Source organism: Malus domestica, chromosome 15 (genome assembly GCF_042453785.1).
Source record: "Malus domestica chromosome 15, GDT2T_hap1".
Lineage (NCBI taxonomy): Eukaryota > Viridiplantae > Streptophyta > Magnoliopsida > Rosales > Rosaceae > Malus > Malus domestica.
This window is the reverse complement of record NC_091675.1, coordinates 1,256,416-1,273,426: the sequence shown is the minus strand read 5'-3', so window position 1 is coordinate 1,273,426 and position 17,011 is coordinate 1,256,416. Positions and strand designations below refer to the sequence as shown.

General features: G+C 38.3%; 2 protein-coding genes across 2 annotated transcripts; one reads left to right on the top strand and one right to left on the bottom strand.

The window, feature by feature from the left end:
• Positions 1 to 79: 79 nt before the first annotated feature.
• Positions 80 to 3,189, bottom strand: LOC103450568 (jacalin-related lectin 3-like). The gene is made up of 7 exons (XM_070814245.1): positions 3,111 to 3,189; positions 2,637 to 2,849; positions 2,037 to 2,531; positions 1,718 to 1,945; positions 1,144 to 1,605; positions 837 to 1,058; positions 80 to 655 (listed from the first exon to the last, which is right to left on the bottom strand). Exons 1-7 carry the CDS (start codon positions 3,111 to 3,113, stop codon positions 350 to 352), a joined length of 1,929 nt encoding a protein of 642 aa, XP_070670346.1. The 5' UTR covers positions 3,114 to 3,189; the 3' UTR covers positions 80 to 349.
• Positions 3,190 to 8,802: 5,613 nt separating this feature from the next.
• On the top strand, positions 8,803 to 13,894 carry LOC103450435 (beta-galactosidase 5). The gene is made up of 18 exons (XM_008389778.4): positions 8,803 to 9,150; positions 9,405 to 9,500; positions 9,602 to 9,714; positions 9,895 to 9,961; positions 10,189 to 10,281; positions 10,398 to 10,541; positions 10,654 to 10,742; positions 10,828 to 10,933; positions 11,024 to 11,111; positions 11,217 to 11,335; positions 11,435 to 11,596; positions 11,694 to 11,872; positions 11,956 to 12,059; positions 12,148 to 12,257; positions 12,355 to 12,465; positions 12,565 to 12,678; positions 12,761 to 13,300; positions 13,386 to 13,894. The coding sequence occupies exons 1-18, from the start codon at positions 8,974 to 8,976 to the stop codon at positions 13,530 to 13,532; spliced, it is 2,559 nt and encodes an 852-aa protein (XP_008388000.2). The 5' UTR covers positions 8,803 to 8,973; the 3' UTR covers positions 13,533 to 13,894.
• Positions 13,895 to 17,011: the final 3,117 nt, after the last annotated feature.

The following is a 17,011-nucleotide window of genomic DNA, read 5'->3' as shown; positions in this document are numbered from 1 at the left end:
AGGAAGGAGCAACTAAAAAAAATAATATACCACATCAATTAATCAGATAATAAAAGTTGAGTATATCACATGTCAATAATAACAAAATAATCATCATGTATTTATCACATTCTTATTTTTAATTAAGAGGACATGAGATGAGTCCAGAATTCCATCAAATAACACAACCATAAATCGACTAAAATAGTTCAAAGTTCGAGTCACTTAAATATAACAAAAATAAAAATAAAAATCAAGACCTACTAAAACATATAAGCAAATGACCCAAAACAAGCAAATGTTATCACGAGTCAAAAACTATTTTATTTTCCGTGCTCTATGAACTCCAATTATTGCTTGAGACATATGATCAGTACTTCTTGAAGAGGGATGGCTTGTGGCTTGTTTTCTGATCACTTCCAAGCCAATGCTGCATGTGAACTCCGATGGCGTCCAAATACAGGCTGCTCCTCCCATGGAATCCCACCAACTTGCCCTCCGTCGCGGTCGAAGTGAAGAATGTCCCAACTTGTTCTCCAAACGGACCATACTTGCCTCTGCTGGTGAAAAAAGTCAGCGACTTTATGATTTTAGGTCCCTGTCCCTGATCTTTGCTTATGCAACCATAATATCCAGATATGCAGGTGATCACTTCATGAGGGTACTCCAATTTTATCTGCAAAATATACAAATGCAAACGATAAGTAGAAAGCGAGTCTGTCAGGGCAGTATGTCCGCCCACTTGCACCAAAGTTCAAATCTCCTTCCCGTCGATTCTAAGATTATAGTTGTTTATGACATCGCGAAAAAAAAAAAAAACAATCAAATTGATGAAGATGTTGATAAAGCATTCGTACTCTATGTGGGGAAGTTCCTCCATTGCCTCCATGCTTAGCAGACCAAATGAATTGACCATTTCGATCATACTCAATCTGCACTGAGCAAATGCCTTCTGCTTCTCTTGTCAAATGAATCTGACTAATCCCGGAAAACACTCCATCATCCCATGCTCTACCTACATCTCCGCCCCAAGGTCCCGGTCCACACGGAGCTGGTTCTTTTATCACCCCATAAGCAACCTGGCCAAACAAAGAATTACTAATATAGTTAGTACATGCTCAATATCGAATTGTCTACTAACGGAATCGGATTAAACTTAACCACCTCTTCGACTTTTCCTCCGTTTGTCATTAGTAGTTTATTTGTCCAGTGAGGATTATCTATCTCAGTAATTGCCCCTGCATGCTCCTTTGGGATCATTGCAGTGAAAGTATTAGGAGTATTTGTGACAGTTGGTGTCTTATTTTTGTGGTCAGTGTGACCGTAAGGAATATTAGGAGTATTTGTGAGAGTTGGTGTCTTTGTCTCTACAATATGGACCTTTCCTTCTATGGCATGGACCCCAAGAGCATCTAAGAACAGACCACTCCTCCCATGAATTCCGACGATTTTCCCTTCTTTAAGCTTGGTTGTGAAACAGGCTCCTTGTTCTTCTCCATACGGCCCATGCTGCTTCTTCGTGGTGTGGAAAGTGAGGGACTTGATAACACTAGTCCCCATGACCATTGTAGGTGCGAATGTTCCTGTTATATGCGTCAAGATCTCGTTCGGGTAATCAAAAACTATCTGCAGATACACGTACAACGCAAATAGGATCAGCATCAGCATAATATATTGTGTGAAGTTGTAAGTTGTACTCAATTTGTAAGACTAGCTTAATTAAGTAATAATTCTTCACCTTGTCACTTTTAAATCCTCCAGTCCCGCCATGTCTGCCTTCCCAAACAGCTTCACCATTGCGGTCATACTGAACCTTTATGTATACAACACCGATGTTTCTTGATAACTTGATTTGTCTAATCCCCGAATAAATCCCATCATCAAATGCAGCACCACCCGTCCCTCCGAAGGGGCCATATGCTACCACCCCTTCAACTTTTGAGGGAAACTTCTCAACATTCGTCGTCTGAAATGAACAACTACTTGTTAAGATGGCATATTTTCAAATTGAACCCGGAAAGGCAACAGCGTAACGAAAAAGGTGAAATTTTCCTTACCAGCTCATGTTTGGTTCCTACGTCACTTATTTCGGAATCAGAAAACTGCCCTGAGAGCATTTTGGGTACTGGTACTGGTACTGCAGCTGGTTTAGCAGTGGAGTCGTCCTTCGGCGTCATAGCAAAAAGCACATTACAGTTTTGGATTAGTGAGTAGCCAGCAAGGTTCTGATCAGTACCAATAGTCGGATAATTGAAAGGTGTCCGAAGCAGGGTTTTCGCGTGTTGCTTTTGTTCATTCTGATCAATAGGCTTTACGTAAGCGCCTATGGAATCAAGATACCAGCCGGACATGCCATGGAACCCAACAATCTTAATATTCGAAGCTGTCTCCTGGAGTGAAAAATAGGTTCCTTGTTCGACCCCAAACGGTCCATAAGTTCTTTTGTTGCTCTTGAAAGTGAGAGATCGAACTGTGATCGGCCCCCATTCGCTTTTCTTACCGTAATATCCCTCGATTGAAGTTAAAAATTCTTCTGGAGAAGCAAGCTTCACCTGCAGCAGGAGAATAATTTTGTTAGGGGCTGTCTGACTAGGGCATGTCATACCGTGTGGGATTGCGTGGGATCGGGTGGGAGAAATGTGGACTAATTAACTAACCTTGTCAGTTTTCCAGCCTCCATTTCGACCATGCTTGTCTGACCAAACTGAGCTTCCTCTCTCATCATATTCAATCTGGATAGAGTCAATGGCAGCTCCATGAGCTATCACCAGCTGCTTCACAGTTGAGTGAACTCTGTCATCCCAAATGAGCCCGTTGTGACCTCCCCACGGCCCAACTGATATGGATTTCTTGTCAGATCCCTCAGTACTCTGCCACAATTAACGTCCATCTCTAACCAGTCAGTTATACATAATCAACGGCAATTTATGTTCTAATCAAAATACAATAAATCACACAAAACAAATTAGTCTAGTTGTGGGACGGATTGCCAATATATCATTAATATTATTGACCCTAACAAAACTTACCAACATGTTATCGACACATCTATCAATACGCGTTCGTTTTTTATAAAAAAAACAAACCTCCTACACATAAAATATCTTCAAAATAAATGGTTACCAACTTACCATTTTGGATTAGTGATCTAATGAAGGAGATTGAGAAGGTTAGAGCTTGTGAGTGTATGAATGCAGTTGAATACTTGAATGCTGCACTCTGAAGAATGATATGGCTGATCTACGTATTTATACAAAAACAAAGCGTGCGTGGGTAAATGAATTAAGACAATACTTTATATCTACATATTACAAAATGTGCGGAAGAAGCTAATTATTCTCTCCGCTATGGAGCCAATGGGGTCAAAGTACAACGAACCAAACAATTGTTCACTTCTGAGTTCTGACCTCAATAAAACACAAAAAAAAAGCTTTATTATATCTTTCAATCTAATAATATAATATCATACGTAAATTTCTCGCTGAGCATTGGAGGAATATATGGAATGCATTGTATGCATGACGCATCGTGGTCGATGGGACACGTACTATGTGAACGTGATGGGACATTTCTCAATCATTAGTTATTTCGTCAGAATTGACAGAAACGTTCTTTTTTTCTGGTAATTATGATTTCTGGTACAGGAAGATACCCAGAATCCTCTTCTTTATCACGTTCGTTTCTGTTTTTGACCCGGGACAATTCGTCTGGTCAACTTTTGTCCTTCTGAGAATAAAAAAGAGAGAGCAGAAAGTGGTAGGTATCGGATCAGGTTCGACGGGATCAGGTTCGACGGGGAGGGTGGAAAAGGCACTGCATGAGAGATGAGACACCGCCACAACGACGGCGGAGTCCTCTACCCACAGGGCGGCCGGCGAAAGCAATGGGGAAAGTGGTAGGTAGGGTGTTGTAATTACATTTGCATCCTTGAGATCAAATTATTGAAATATGGGCCGGCCCAAATAGCTGAACAGTCATAGAAATTTGAGGCCGAATGAATAAGTACATGAGAATCAATTGTGGCCCAATGGTTCCTATCCTATTCTTTCAGTATGAGTTGAGTAGAACTAAAATACATGATGTCTCATTCTTTCGCGGGAAACTAAGGATCTCTTTTCTATTCTTTCAGTGGGCACCCTCATGAAAAGATATGCGCGAGTAGATAAATTTTGCTAGAATTATCTAATTATGGTAGTTCTCACGGCAAATACCACTAACACGATACCAGATATGACCAAAATACACGACCTTTCTTGCTTTGAGAGGTGCTCTAGCAGCGATCTCTTTTTTATATTTTCAACTGTCACAAAAACACAACCCAGGAAAAAGTTTGTGCGTAGAGGCCTAGGCTTTCCGTAGTAACCTTTTTAGGGATATAATTGGTAGGAGTATCCCGCAAAAGCAATGTGACATGATTTTATCGATTCGCTCATATTATAATATCTATTTATACTTATATAAAATAAAATAAAAAAGATATCAACTATATAGGATTAGTAACACTACGTGATTGTGATTTTGACATGACCACTCTGTGTTTTCTCAGATTAAAGTCCTTTTAATTTTTTAAGGCTTATTATATTAACACCCCACAAATTGTTGAATAAACCTCACATACTTAATACACCCCACATTTACTTTTTCAATTAAAAATTTTCTTTATACACCCCACAGACCTCTCCATAATACCCTCACACCCCACATTCTCAAAACACACATTATATTTCTATATACACCCCAATTTCTTCAAATTTTATAATACTCATTTTTAATTTTGATGGATTGAATCTAGATACCCTGCTGTTCCCAGGCTAATTACTTCTGTGATTGACTTGTTTTTCGTTTCTAGCTTGAGAGCATATCATCATTGACCGATTTGGACGCTAACGCTTATCTTAATTTTTTTCTTATCTTTGTGCAGATTGAAAAATCTTATGTCACTTCCAAACTTAAGAATTATCCAAACTCAAGATCTTATGTAACTTTTCTATAACAAAAGACATAAAAAAATAAAAAAGAATTGTTGAAAGTTTCAAGCTGTTGGCATTTCAATTCACGAAGCTGGTTCAAAGGCATAAGTTCTGAAGTTTTTCGACATAGTAAATGTCGGGAAGTGATAAAATGTATGGTTGGAGAGAAAATAATTTCCTGCAGTCAGAGTGATCAATAGCATTGGCATATTCATAGACATTTTGTTAGGGTTTTCTCAATCAATGTGTTTGTAATTTCATTAGTTAGAATTTTGTTCAACAATGAAGGGTGTGAGGGTTTTAATAATTGAATAAGATAAATAATACGTTAAAAATGATGTGGGGTGTATTTGGAATTTTTAAAAAAAAAAAAAAACTTAATAAGGTCGAAATTGTCATTGCATAGTAGAATAAATAAGTAATTTAATATTGAATTTTTTATGTGGTGCATTCAACAATATGTGGGGTGCTAATAAAAAAAACTTTTTTTAACTTTAAAACTATATTGAAAAATGAGAACTAAATAAAAAAAGAAATGTGTAAGGGAAAAATAATTAGACTGCCGACGGAAGTGAGATTTGATCCTGTTTGTACAGCTGAACGATTCGCACCGACGTAAACGGAACGGAGATCTAGCGCGCAGGACCAACTCACGTGCAGGCCAGAAACAAACGGCCGTCAATGGTGCCCCGTTGCACGCTTCTAAAAAATCATTAATTTCCAATGAAAAAAATGGGGACCCACCACTCTCTAAGTTAATTTCCATCATTATTCTTCTTTTATTTTTAATAAATCATTGATTTTCCGCTTTTTCGTCCTTTTTTGGACTTAGAGTAGACAGCTGGTTCTACGTTAATTTCAAAGTGCTACATTTTTATTTAAGATATGAAATGATGATGATGGTTTAGTTTGATAAGAAGGTCTCAACACCCTGCTTACTATCAACGTGTTGACTAAAGTATGGATTACCACACAGAAGATAAAGATTTATAGCTCAAGTAGTTAATTAAGGATGTTTATTCGCACATTATAGGTTTTGTGTATGTATCCTCGCTCTTTAGTACTGCATGTATCAAATAGTATAGTCCACACTGCTCACACATCATTTTCATAAATGTTTGAGAATGCCAAATAGACTCTCAAAAGTAAAACTCTTCATGCATTCCTTCTCAACTCATGTTTTTCACAAATATTGACATGAGAATTGACGTCAAAAAGTGAGATGACAAAAAGTTCATAGAGAGTTCCACCTTGAGAGAATCTTCTTAGCATTTTCTCTAAATGTTTACATTTCATGTTTGTAATTCGATGTATATAGTTTAATATCCTATAAAATGTTGGGTTTCCATCCATGTGTTCGGGTTCAAATTTCCTCTTTTCTAAGTTATTGTAATAATTTCAAACTCCCCTTCTCTTAATAATAATATTTTTTTTTAAATACTTGTAATTCAAGTAAAAATAAACATTCACCACATGCTTTGCATAACCTAACTAAGAGAGAATCATTGTTTCTACTATTTAAAAAATGAAAAACATTTTATACATTTTTTTAGGAATTTCCAGATTCCAACAATAATCACGACCATATTAAATGAAACCCAAAAGAGTGAAAACGAAGTTAAGTCGGTTTGCCTACAAATTACAAATAAATAAATAAAAATAAAATGATGGTTAGGGGGAGGGTTAAAAAAAGCAAGCGGGGAGTCAAAGGGGTGGACCCCTGTCTCAGAAAGAAGGAAAGAATTCGCAAAATTCGATCAGGACTGGTGGCCCCCGCCCGCTGTCTCAGCCTTCTTCTTCTTCATCCAACCTCCTTTCTTTCCCCATTTAATATTTGAGTCAGATTGTTTGCCCTCCTGTTTAGATGTCAATTTCATTCCCTTAAGAAGGGCACCCAAACAACCCAAATAAGAGGGAAGGCAATCTGCCTCCTTTAATATTTGTGGAAGACAGGTAGAAAGGGAATTGCATCTCACCCATATCCATTTTGTAGGAATCTTTAGCCATTTATCGTGTATCGTATGATTATAAATCATTTAAATTTTTTTATTTAAAATTAAACATAAATAGTATTTGATCAAAATTGACTGCACGATATACAATAAACAGTTAGAATGTAAGAATCCCTAAGTTCCTCACAAAATGAATCCGGAAAGATCCCTTTCCGGTAGAAAGTAAGATGGTGTAGAGTTAATATCAACCTAAACTTTATTATTATTATCTCAAACGTGACGGTGCATATATGCACGTGCACGAGCTAGACTTGGTAATCGGCGGATTTTGAGTGTTGCCAGATGTATATATTCGTGTGTTATAATTAACTTAATATTACGTGATAAGAAATATGGAGGACACACGATTTGTTTAGTGAAACGCCATGACTTCTCTAGCTCACAAGCAGAGACTTACATGAAACATTTTTGTTACATTGTCGTGTTTTAAGTTTCTTTTTGTAAAACATTACATTATTAAATTGAGAAACAACAGTAACAAGAAACTCGTTTTATATAAGTTTTTCTGAGTTCATGACCATCCAACCAACCCACCATAGTTGGATTTAAAAAGGTTTGGGTTTGGGTTTTAATATGTAGAAGGAGAAGTGTATTGTATAATGTGATATTAAATATAGGAGAAAACAAAGATAGATCACATGGTGAAGTAAGTAAACCCATGGGACAAATAGAATAGAAGACAAGGCTTTTGCTTACTCATGGAGTCACAAGCATACATAATATGTTAAATAATTGATGAGATGTGGCTTTGGTAGCGTAGGGTAGGGTAGGTGCTAGCAAAGCAAACAACTAAACAGACAATACTGTTCATAAGTCGGTGGTATCTATCCACACATTTTTATCTTTTTGCAATTCATTTAAACTGACGGTCAAAAATTGAAAAACAAGCGTAGAGGAGCACCACACTTTTTTGAATCAAATGTTACAAATGCATTATATGGGCATGGGGAAGAAAGCATGAGATTTTGTTTTTACATGTTTTTAAAAGTACGTGGCTTCATCATGAGCCTAATCCACCTCAACTACTGAGATTTAAAGACTAATAATATATGTTTGTGTTTTGTCATATTCAAAATAAAATCATTTCTAGTAACTAATTAATTAAAGAAAAACTAACAAAAAGGACTTGAAAATTTTAAGTTTTAATGATAAAGACAAAATAAAGGGTAAAATGAATAGTATCAAGTTTGACTTTTTAGTATAAAAATGTGGTTTTTCGTTAAAGTGAATAATACCGTGAACTTTTCGTTAAAACTTCCATTAATTAATTAGTCCGACTATGAAATGGAAGTCATTCATCTTTTTGAGCAAAGATTGATAAAGAATGTGAAATCCCACATCGTCCAAGGAAGTGGATCTTGTAAGCCTTATATGTATATTTCCATCTCTACCTAGTACGAGGCTTTTTGCGAGCTCACTGGTTTCGAATTCTATCGGAACTCCGAAGTTAAGCGAGTTCGTGCGAAAACAATCTCAGGATGGGTGATCCATTGGGAAGTTCTCGTGTGAGTTCCTAGAAACAAAACCGTGAGGGCGTGGTCGGGGCCCAAAACGGACAATATCGTGCTACGACGAAGTCGAGACAGAATGTGATATATATTAGTATCATTTTTCCAAACAAAAATTTAAAAAAAAATGTTAATGACGCATTTTAAAACGTACATTATGGACATAAAATTCTCAATTACCTAACAATCCAAAAGCTAAAACTCAAAGTAACATGCTTTAATTTCAAATAATTGCTTAATTAAACTCAATTTTCCACCTCCCAGCTGAACCCATCAAATATTTAACAATGTGGTTAAAAACTTAAAAATAAGAATCACACAGCTTATTTAAGTACAATCGAAACCAAAACCTCAGTGTTGCTGTCAATGTCATCCTGTCACTGCAGAGTTTTATAGACCAGAATTCAGAATTTAAGCTCAGAGCTTCTCTCTCACCTTTCCAGTTTCCACACACACATATACACATTTTCTAGATTTCCCTCCCAACACTCTCACTTCTCAGAGATGGAAACTCACTCGGTTTCCAAGCTCTTAGTTTTTTTCATGTCGATGGCATTGTTCTTGGGTTCTGAGCTTATCCACTGCACCACCGTCACCTACGACAAGAAGGCCATTCTCATCAATGGCCAGAGAAGATTGCTCATTTCTGGATCCATTCATTATCCCAGAAGTACCCCTGAAGTATCTCTCGCTCACTCTCATTTTTTCGTCCGAAGAATGATTTCCGCATGTCTTTTTTCTCATTGTGCACGCTACTGTTTATTTTTCGCTCGATTCTTTTTTAATATATTCATTAAAATTCAAGAATACAGTATTGTGTATGGACAAAAAATATCGTATGCGGAAATCACTTGCCGTTGTTTCACCATCCCAAAATCATAAAAAACGTGATATTTGTGTATGTTTGACACATCATGAATTGGGTTTTGCTGCAGATGTGGGAAGGCCTCATACAGAAAGCAAAAGATGGAGGCTTGGATGTGATCGACACCTACGTTTTCTGGAACGGCCATGAACCTTCTCCTGGCAATGTACTATTTTTACTACTAGTCCTGTTAATTTTTCACTCAAATTTTGAAAATTTTAGCTAATTATTTAAGTTTCTTGAATTTTTATTTATTTTGTATCTCAGTATTATTTTGAGGGGAGATACGATCTAGTAGGGTTCATAAAGACAGTACAAAAAGCAGGGCTCTTTCTTCATCTGCGCATCGGGCCTTATATTTGTGCAGAGTGGAATTTTGGGTACTGTACTTTCCCTTTCGTTTTTTATTTATTTCTGCACTCTGCCTGATACAGTGAGGAGTAAATGCTTCAAATTTCAGAAATATTTATTTATTTTAGTTTTTCTGATATTTATTTATTTATTCATTTATTTTGTTATCTGAAACTTGGGTGCTTAAAGTTTGACTCCCTTTTGTGCAGAGGATTTCCCGTTTGGCTGAAATATGTACCTGGCATCAGTTTCAGGACAGATAATGGGCCGTTTAAGGTATTTTTCTTCCTGAAAATTTCTACTGAAAGCTCTAGATTTTGTTAGAATGTGATGAATTAGAGGGTTAATTGTAGAGCTCATGGATCTAGCAGACGCAGGTTAGGCCAGTTAGGTAGAGCAATGTGCTCGAAGTCCCTTCACGTAGATTACAGTAGTTTAGAATATTGCTTTGTAAAATGAAAAAACTTTGAAACTTCATTCTTTGTTTTGGTTTTTGGTTGAAGATGGCAATGCAAGGGTTCACCCAGAAGATTGTCCAGATGATGAAGGATGAGAAGCTATTTGCATCACAAGGTGGTCCCATCATCCTTTCCCAGGTAATGTATTCAGTTTTGGTTAATTTGATCCGCTGGAATTCGAGTACATTTTATCGAAATGTTTGAATTCATTGATGAACTTGTTCGATTCAATGTTTGAACTTTCTGTGGTGCAGATTGAGAATGAGTATGGACCGGAGAGCAAGGCACTGGGAGCTGCTGGCCATAACTACATTAACTGGGCTGCTCAAATGGCGGTTGGATTGGATACCGGAGTCCCATGGGTGATGTGCAAGGAAGACGATGCCCCAGACCCTATGGTTAGCCATCTTGTTCTCTTCGGTTTTCTTGGTGTGCTAGGATTGGATTGGATAACTCTGATACCTATAGTCCTCGCTCAATGTTATTGTACTGATTATATCTTGGTTACAGATAAATGCATGCAACGGTTTTTACTGCGATGGATTCACTCCCAACAAACCTTACAAGCCTGCCATGTGGACGGAAGCTTGGAGCGGCTGGTAAGTCGATCTTAACCCATGGTCGGAATTTGGCTGAGTGTATTCATGTTCATTCTTCTAATTCAATGCAACAAAATTTTATTAGGTTTACAGAGTTTGGTGGCACAATTCACCATCGACCTGTCCAAGATTTGGCATTCGCAGTTGGTCGATTCATACAGAAGGGTGGCTCATATGTGAATTACTACATGGTTAGTTTCCTTGTCCGTCAGTTCCAAGTTTTAAAAGACTAATATGTGCCGGCTCAAAATTTGAGTTTCGCCATTTGTGGTTTATGACAGTATCATGGAGGAACAAACTTCGGACGAACAGCTGGAGGCCCCTTCATTACAACCAGTTACGACTATGATGCTCCCATTGATGAATACGGTACAAATTTAGCATGAAAGTCTAAACATTTTCAATGAAAATTCAAAATACAGTGAATTTCGATTTCTGTCTTGAGCTCTTACATAACCCCTCAACTGCTTTTAGGTTTGATCAGAGAACCTAAATATGGTCATCTGAAGGAGCTTCACAAGGCTATCAAGCTATGTGAACATTCTTTACTCTCTTCAGAGCCTACCGTCACTTCACTAGGAACCTATCATCAGGTTTGGCTTCTTGAATGCACATAATTTCTTCAATTGGACAATCTCTGCTACATTATCAACCTTACCGAAAAATCTGTACATGTCTCGGTTATCTTCCAGGCTTATGTATTCAATTCAGGACCAAATAGATGCGCAGCGTTTCTCTCAAACTTCCATTCAACAGGAGCAAAAGTGACTTTTAATAACTTGCACTATGATTTGCCGCCTTGGTCTGTTAGCATCCTTCCTGATTGCAGGAATGAAGTATTCAACACTGCAAAGGTAAGTGAATATGTTGGCGCTCGTATTGCAAGTCCTTTTATTCATAAATTTGTATCTCTGTATCTCAAGTTATTGATACAACTGGCTTTTCATCAAGGTGGGAGTTCAAACGTCACATGTGCAGATGATCCCAACGAACAGTCTGTTGTTTTCATGGCAGACTTACGATGAAGATATCTCTTCTCTAAACGATGGGTCAAGCATACCGGCTGTTGGACTTCTAGAGCAGATAAATGTAACTAGAGATACTAGTGACTATCTGTGGTACATGACAAAGTGAGCAGCCTTACAATCCTTTCTTTCAAAAATAGTTTCTTAATCTACGTCATACTTGACATCTCGGTTTGCATGCTATTCAGTGTTGACATCAGTTCATCAGACCTCGGAGGAGGAAAAAAGCCTACTCTTACTGTGCAGTCAGCAGGTCATGCCCTCCATGTCTTCGTCAACGGGCAGTTTTCAGGTATGCTGTGAAATTTTTGTTTTCCGACAGCCAGTGAGCAGGAATTTACTCTGGACTAGAACAAAAACATTATCATAATTTTTTATAGGTTCGGCGTTTGGAACTAGGGAGCAGAGGCAATTCACATTTGCTGAACCAGTCAACCTCCGCACTGGAATAAACAGAATTGCACTGCTCAGCATAGCTGTTGGATTACCAGTTAGTGCCTTACTCATAGCTCTTGTGCACGTAAACTCAATGATGATGCCCATTAATGAACTTGGTTACTGATAAACTTTTTGTTTTGGTGTTCAAGAATGTCGGGTTGCATTACGAGTCGTGGAAAACGGGAATCCAAGGTCCGGTTTTTCTGGATGGTCTTGGCCACGGAAAGAAAGACTTAACGTCGCAGAAGTGGTTCTACAAGGTCAGACAGCCTCCCAAAAATACATCTCTGTTACTTGTTACTCCCACCCTCTCTACTTTTCGCTGAGGTTTGAATCTCATAGTAAAATCTTTCAAACAGGTCGGCCTTAAGGGAGAAGAAATGAATTTGGTCTCTCCAAACGGAGCCTCATCAGTTGATTGGATCCGTAGGTCACTAGCTACCCAAACCAAGCAGACGTTGAAATGGTACAAGGTAAGGATTTCGAGATAGTGATGAAAACTAGTCAGGCAGTAGGCTTTGGAAGCTAAATTAAACGTTATCTTGGATTGTGCAGGCTTATTTCAATGCACCCGGAGGAAATGAGCCATTGGCGTTGGACATGAGTAGCATGGGAAAGGGACAAGTATGGATCAATGGGCAGAGCATCGGTAGATACTGGATGGCTTATGCCAAAGGTGACTGCAGTTCGTGCAGTTACATTGGGACATTCCGTCCCACGGAATGTCAACTTGGCTGTGGCCAACCAACTCAACGATGGTACCATGTTCCTCGTTCATGGTTAAAGCCGACGCAAAATTTGGTGGTAGTGTTTGAGGAACTAGGCGGAGATCCATCAAAGATAACCCTAGTGAAAAGATCTGTGACCGGTGTTTGTGGTGACTTACATGAGAACCACCCAAATGTCGAAAATTTTGATGTCGAGGGCAATGAAAATTCTAAAACGCTTCACCAAGCTCAGGTTCATCTGCAGTGTGCACCGGGGAAGTCTATCTCGAGCATTAAGTTTGCAAGTTTCGGAACTCCTACAGGAACTTGTGGGAGTTTCCAGCAAGGAACGTGTCACGCGAAAAACTCACACGGCGTGGTGGAGAAGGCATTACCCCCTCCATAATCTTTTCTGTTCTTATATTTTCTTTGACCTTCCACATAATCTGTTAACAACTTAACATGTCTTGCAGAATTGTATCGGGCGTGAGAGTTGCTCGGTTGCTGTAACCAATAGCATTTTCAAGACAGATCCATGTCCGAATGTACTCAAACGGCTATCAGTTGAAGCTGTTTGTTCGACGGAAATTACAACCAATCAGCCCAATTCGAGGAGATGAAGACATCGCACAAGGAGGAAAAAAACTTCAAAACACAGATAACAGAATATGCACACCATGCAAGCTATGAAGCAAAAGAATCAAGACAGATAAAGGCATTAAAGTGTTTGGTTTCACAATTTGATAGGGTATGGTAGTTTGCTAGTACAGGCGAAGTGCTTTTGCTTTTGCCTTTAAGTAGTTTGTTGTTCAATTACAGGCAAGTACTTTTGCCTTAAGTAGTTTGTTAGATACAGGCAAGTGCTTTTGCCTTTAGTTTGGTTTATGGCTCCCCCATTCCCCAGTATATACTTGGGAATGGGCAATCCCGACACTTAACAAGAATTCAAAATTATGTCAATGCAAATACGAAAGTTTCCATTCGTCGCGAAATGAAATCTCAATTCAATTGAAATAAAAGCATTCATAGATAGCAGCCATGAGGCATCATATAGTCATAGATATAAAACATTCATGTCTTCAGAAACCCATATAAGTTATAAACAACTAGTAAAGCACAGTAGGAGGTTCATATTCTCGAAAGAGAGTCCGAAAGTTAGGCAGAAGCAGTTGCGACATCAGCTGGAGTGGCATGCTTCACAACTTTGAGCTGTAACTCTTCTTTCTTAGCACCCACAACCTTGTCAACTACCTTGCCTTCCTTGAGGATCAAGAAGGTCGGCATTGCCTCCACGCCCCACTCCTCGGTAACAGTCTTCAGCTCATCCACGTCCACCTTTAGGAATGTCACTTCCGGGTTCTTCCTAGCCAACTCCGCGAAGATGGGTGCAATGAACCGGCAAGGTCCACACCATATAGCCGTGAAGTCGACCACAACCTATTGAAGTATAGACCGAATTAGTGATCTTAATTCGCTAAACATTGTATAAAGAATACATGAAATCAACCACGGTCGCTTAAAGCAATCAATCACGAAAAGATGACATTTTCATTCTCTACAGAGGAATCGCTGAGAAAATAATTGTATACATTCGAACCCAACATGGCTAAAACTCGTCGACAAGAGAAGTTTGCATCATATATTTCCTTGCAAACAGGCCAATCCAGGACACAAAATCGACCCCATCAACCACCAGCTATTACAAAAGGCACCAAATTTACATATCTAATCGGTTAAGCAATGTACAAGCCATACGTAACAAATTCCAACGGTAATCTGCCATCCACCCCATTCATGATTCTTGTACATGAATTCGGAAAGAGAAAATAAGAGAATTGGTCCATCATCTTTAGTCGAATTGGAGCAATTGGTTAGACTAAACTTTAAAGACCAGTACCACCCAGTAGAACTGTAGAAGTAGCGAATCAACCCATTGGGTTGTTAATAATTCTTATCGGTGCCCGTTAACAACCCAAAGAATTGATTTGTCACATCGACCATCCACGGACCAAATCTTCAATTAGACCAAAGTCAAGCCACAAAGCTACAATTTTCTATTTTAAAATTTTGTACTACATATTGTGCTAGGACAACACCAAACCAATTGGAACCAACTCAATCTAACCCACAAGAAATATATCAAATGGAATGCAAGAACAAAATATAAAAGATACCAAGATTTTAACGAGATTCCTCAACAGTCAGTGTAACTGTAGACAAGTCGTGGCACCTTTTAGAAGATATTTTTTCACAAGCCCTTGTAGAGCTTTCTCACCGGTATGGCCTAATCTCATATGTCACAGTCTAGTAGTATCTGAATCAGATGTGCCCATATTTTCTGAGACTACAGATGCTTCACTTGTCACGGTGTTTCCTTGCAATAGATACAAATGACCACATCGAGGAGCTTTCATCACAACAAGTGCACCATAAATAATTTTCAATGTCTGCCCATCTGAATGAAACCTGAAGCCCTTGGATTCTAAAGTGCCCAAAGAAATAAGATTTTTCTTCAAATTTGGTACATACCGAACACCTGTCAGCTCTTTAACTATGTCATCATGCAACTTCAAACGAACTGTACCAATCCCTTTTGTTGTACAAGAATTGTCATCTCCAATGAACACAACACCACCATCAAACTCTTTCAAGCTTGAAAACCAATCTTTGTGTGGAGCCATATGATGAGTACAACTCGTATCCAACACCCATTTAGTAGCACAATCAAATGATGAGGAAGTGGTTAAAGCAAAATAATAAAAAAATCTGTTTCAACATCAGCAACATTGGTTTCAGAACTTTCTTTTCCTTTGGTCTTCAGCCTAGGACAATCTTTCTTCCGATAACCCTTATTATGACAAAAGGCACATTCTTCCATTTCTAAGGTTTTTCTACTTTTAGAGTTTCCTCTAAGTCGAGAGTGTGATTTTTTCCTACTAGAAGAGGATCTCCTCTCCGATGATCTACCTCTAACAAATAAAGCTTCAAAGGTACTATCATGATTTTTATCTCTATGCCTCATTTCATAATTCATCAAGGCCTCATTTCATAATTCATCAAGGCATTTGACACATCTTTAAATTTCACAGTTTCTTTACCATGCATAATAATGGTAACAAAATGCTCATAAAGGTCCGGCAAAGAATTCAACAATGTTAAGGGCTTATCTTCATTCTTAATATCCTCATCTAAATTTAACAAGTCAGCAATTAACTTATTACAAGCATCAAAGTGTCTAATCATTTTTGTACCTTCTTTGTATTGGAAGCTGTAGAGTTTTTTCTTCAAGTGTAGCCGGTTCTCTGCACTCTTCATCATATACTTGTCTTCCAATTTTTGCCACAACACACTTGCCAATGTCTCCTGCATCACAAAATACTTTTGAGTTTTTGCAAGACACAACCGAATTGAAGAGCAAGCCCACAAATTTAATTTCTCCCATTCCGGCTTCGACATAGCTCCTGGCTTTTCTCCCAAAGCGGCAAGTAGATCTTGTTGAGCCAACACATCTTTGACCTCATATTGCCACATCCCGAAGTTGTTTGTGCCATCAAACTTTTCCATTTCGAACTTTGCATTTTGCACCGTAATTCTTGCAAACCCGGAGCTGCTTCCAAAAGGAATCTCATCTTGCCCGTCTGACATCTTTGGCAAGATTGGAACCAACTCAATCTAACCCACAAAAAATATATCAAATGGAATGCAAGAACAAAATATAAAAGACACCAAGATTTTAACGAGGTTCCTCAACAGTCAGTGTAACTGGAGTACGTCATCGGAGCAATAGAAGCTAACCTAATAATCTACTATCAATCAAATGGGAGTTTACAAAGTGTTGGCAAACTCATAACTCAAAACTCCAATACAACCAATAGCTCTCACACACCAAAGAAACAAATAGAGATAAATATATTAAATAACTTCCTCTCTATACAAAGCTCAAAACTATTACAACAACTACCTTGATAGATGATTACTAACAAATGGAGCAGCATCTCTTTCTTGTTTTAGGCTCTCTGCATCTCTCTCTGGTCTCGGCAGCTCTCACTTCTCTTTGTGGTGCTCTTCATTTTCTCTCTAATTGCTCCAAAGGCAGCAA

Excerpts from the sequence above, each read along its gene's own strand:
- LOC103450435 (XM_008389778.4), top strand. The coding sequence starts at position 8,974 with ATGGAAACTCACTCGGTTTCCAAGCTCTTAGTTTTTTTCATGTCGATG. Across the intron at positions 11,873-11,955 it reads TATCTGTGGTACATGACAAA|TGTTGACATCAGTTCATCAG; the intron begins GTGAGCAGCCTT and ends CATGCTATTCAG. Across the intron at positions 12,679-12,760 it reads AGACGTTGAAATGGTACAAG|GCTTATTTCAATGCACCCGG; the intron begins GTAAGGATTTCG and ends TGGATTGTGCAG.
- LOC103450568 (XM_070814245.1), bottom strand. Across the intron at positions 1,606-1,717 it reads GAGGATTTAAAAGTGACAAG|ATAGTTTTTGATTACCCGAA; the intron begins GTGAAGAATTAT and ends GTGTATCTGCAG. Across the intron at positions 656-836 it reads GAGGAACTTCCCCACATAGA|ATAAAATTGGAGTACCCTCA; the intron begins GTACGAATGCTT and ends TATATTTTGCAG.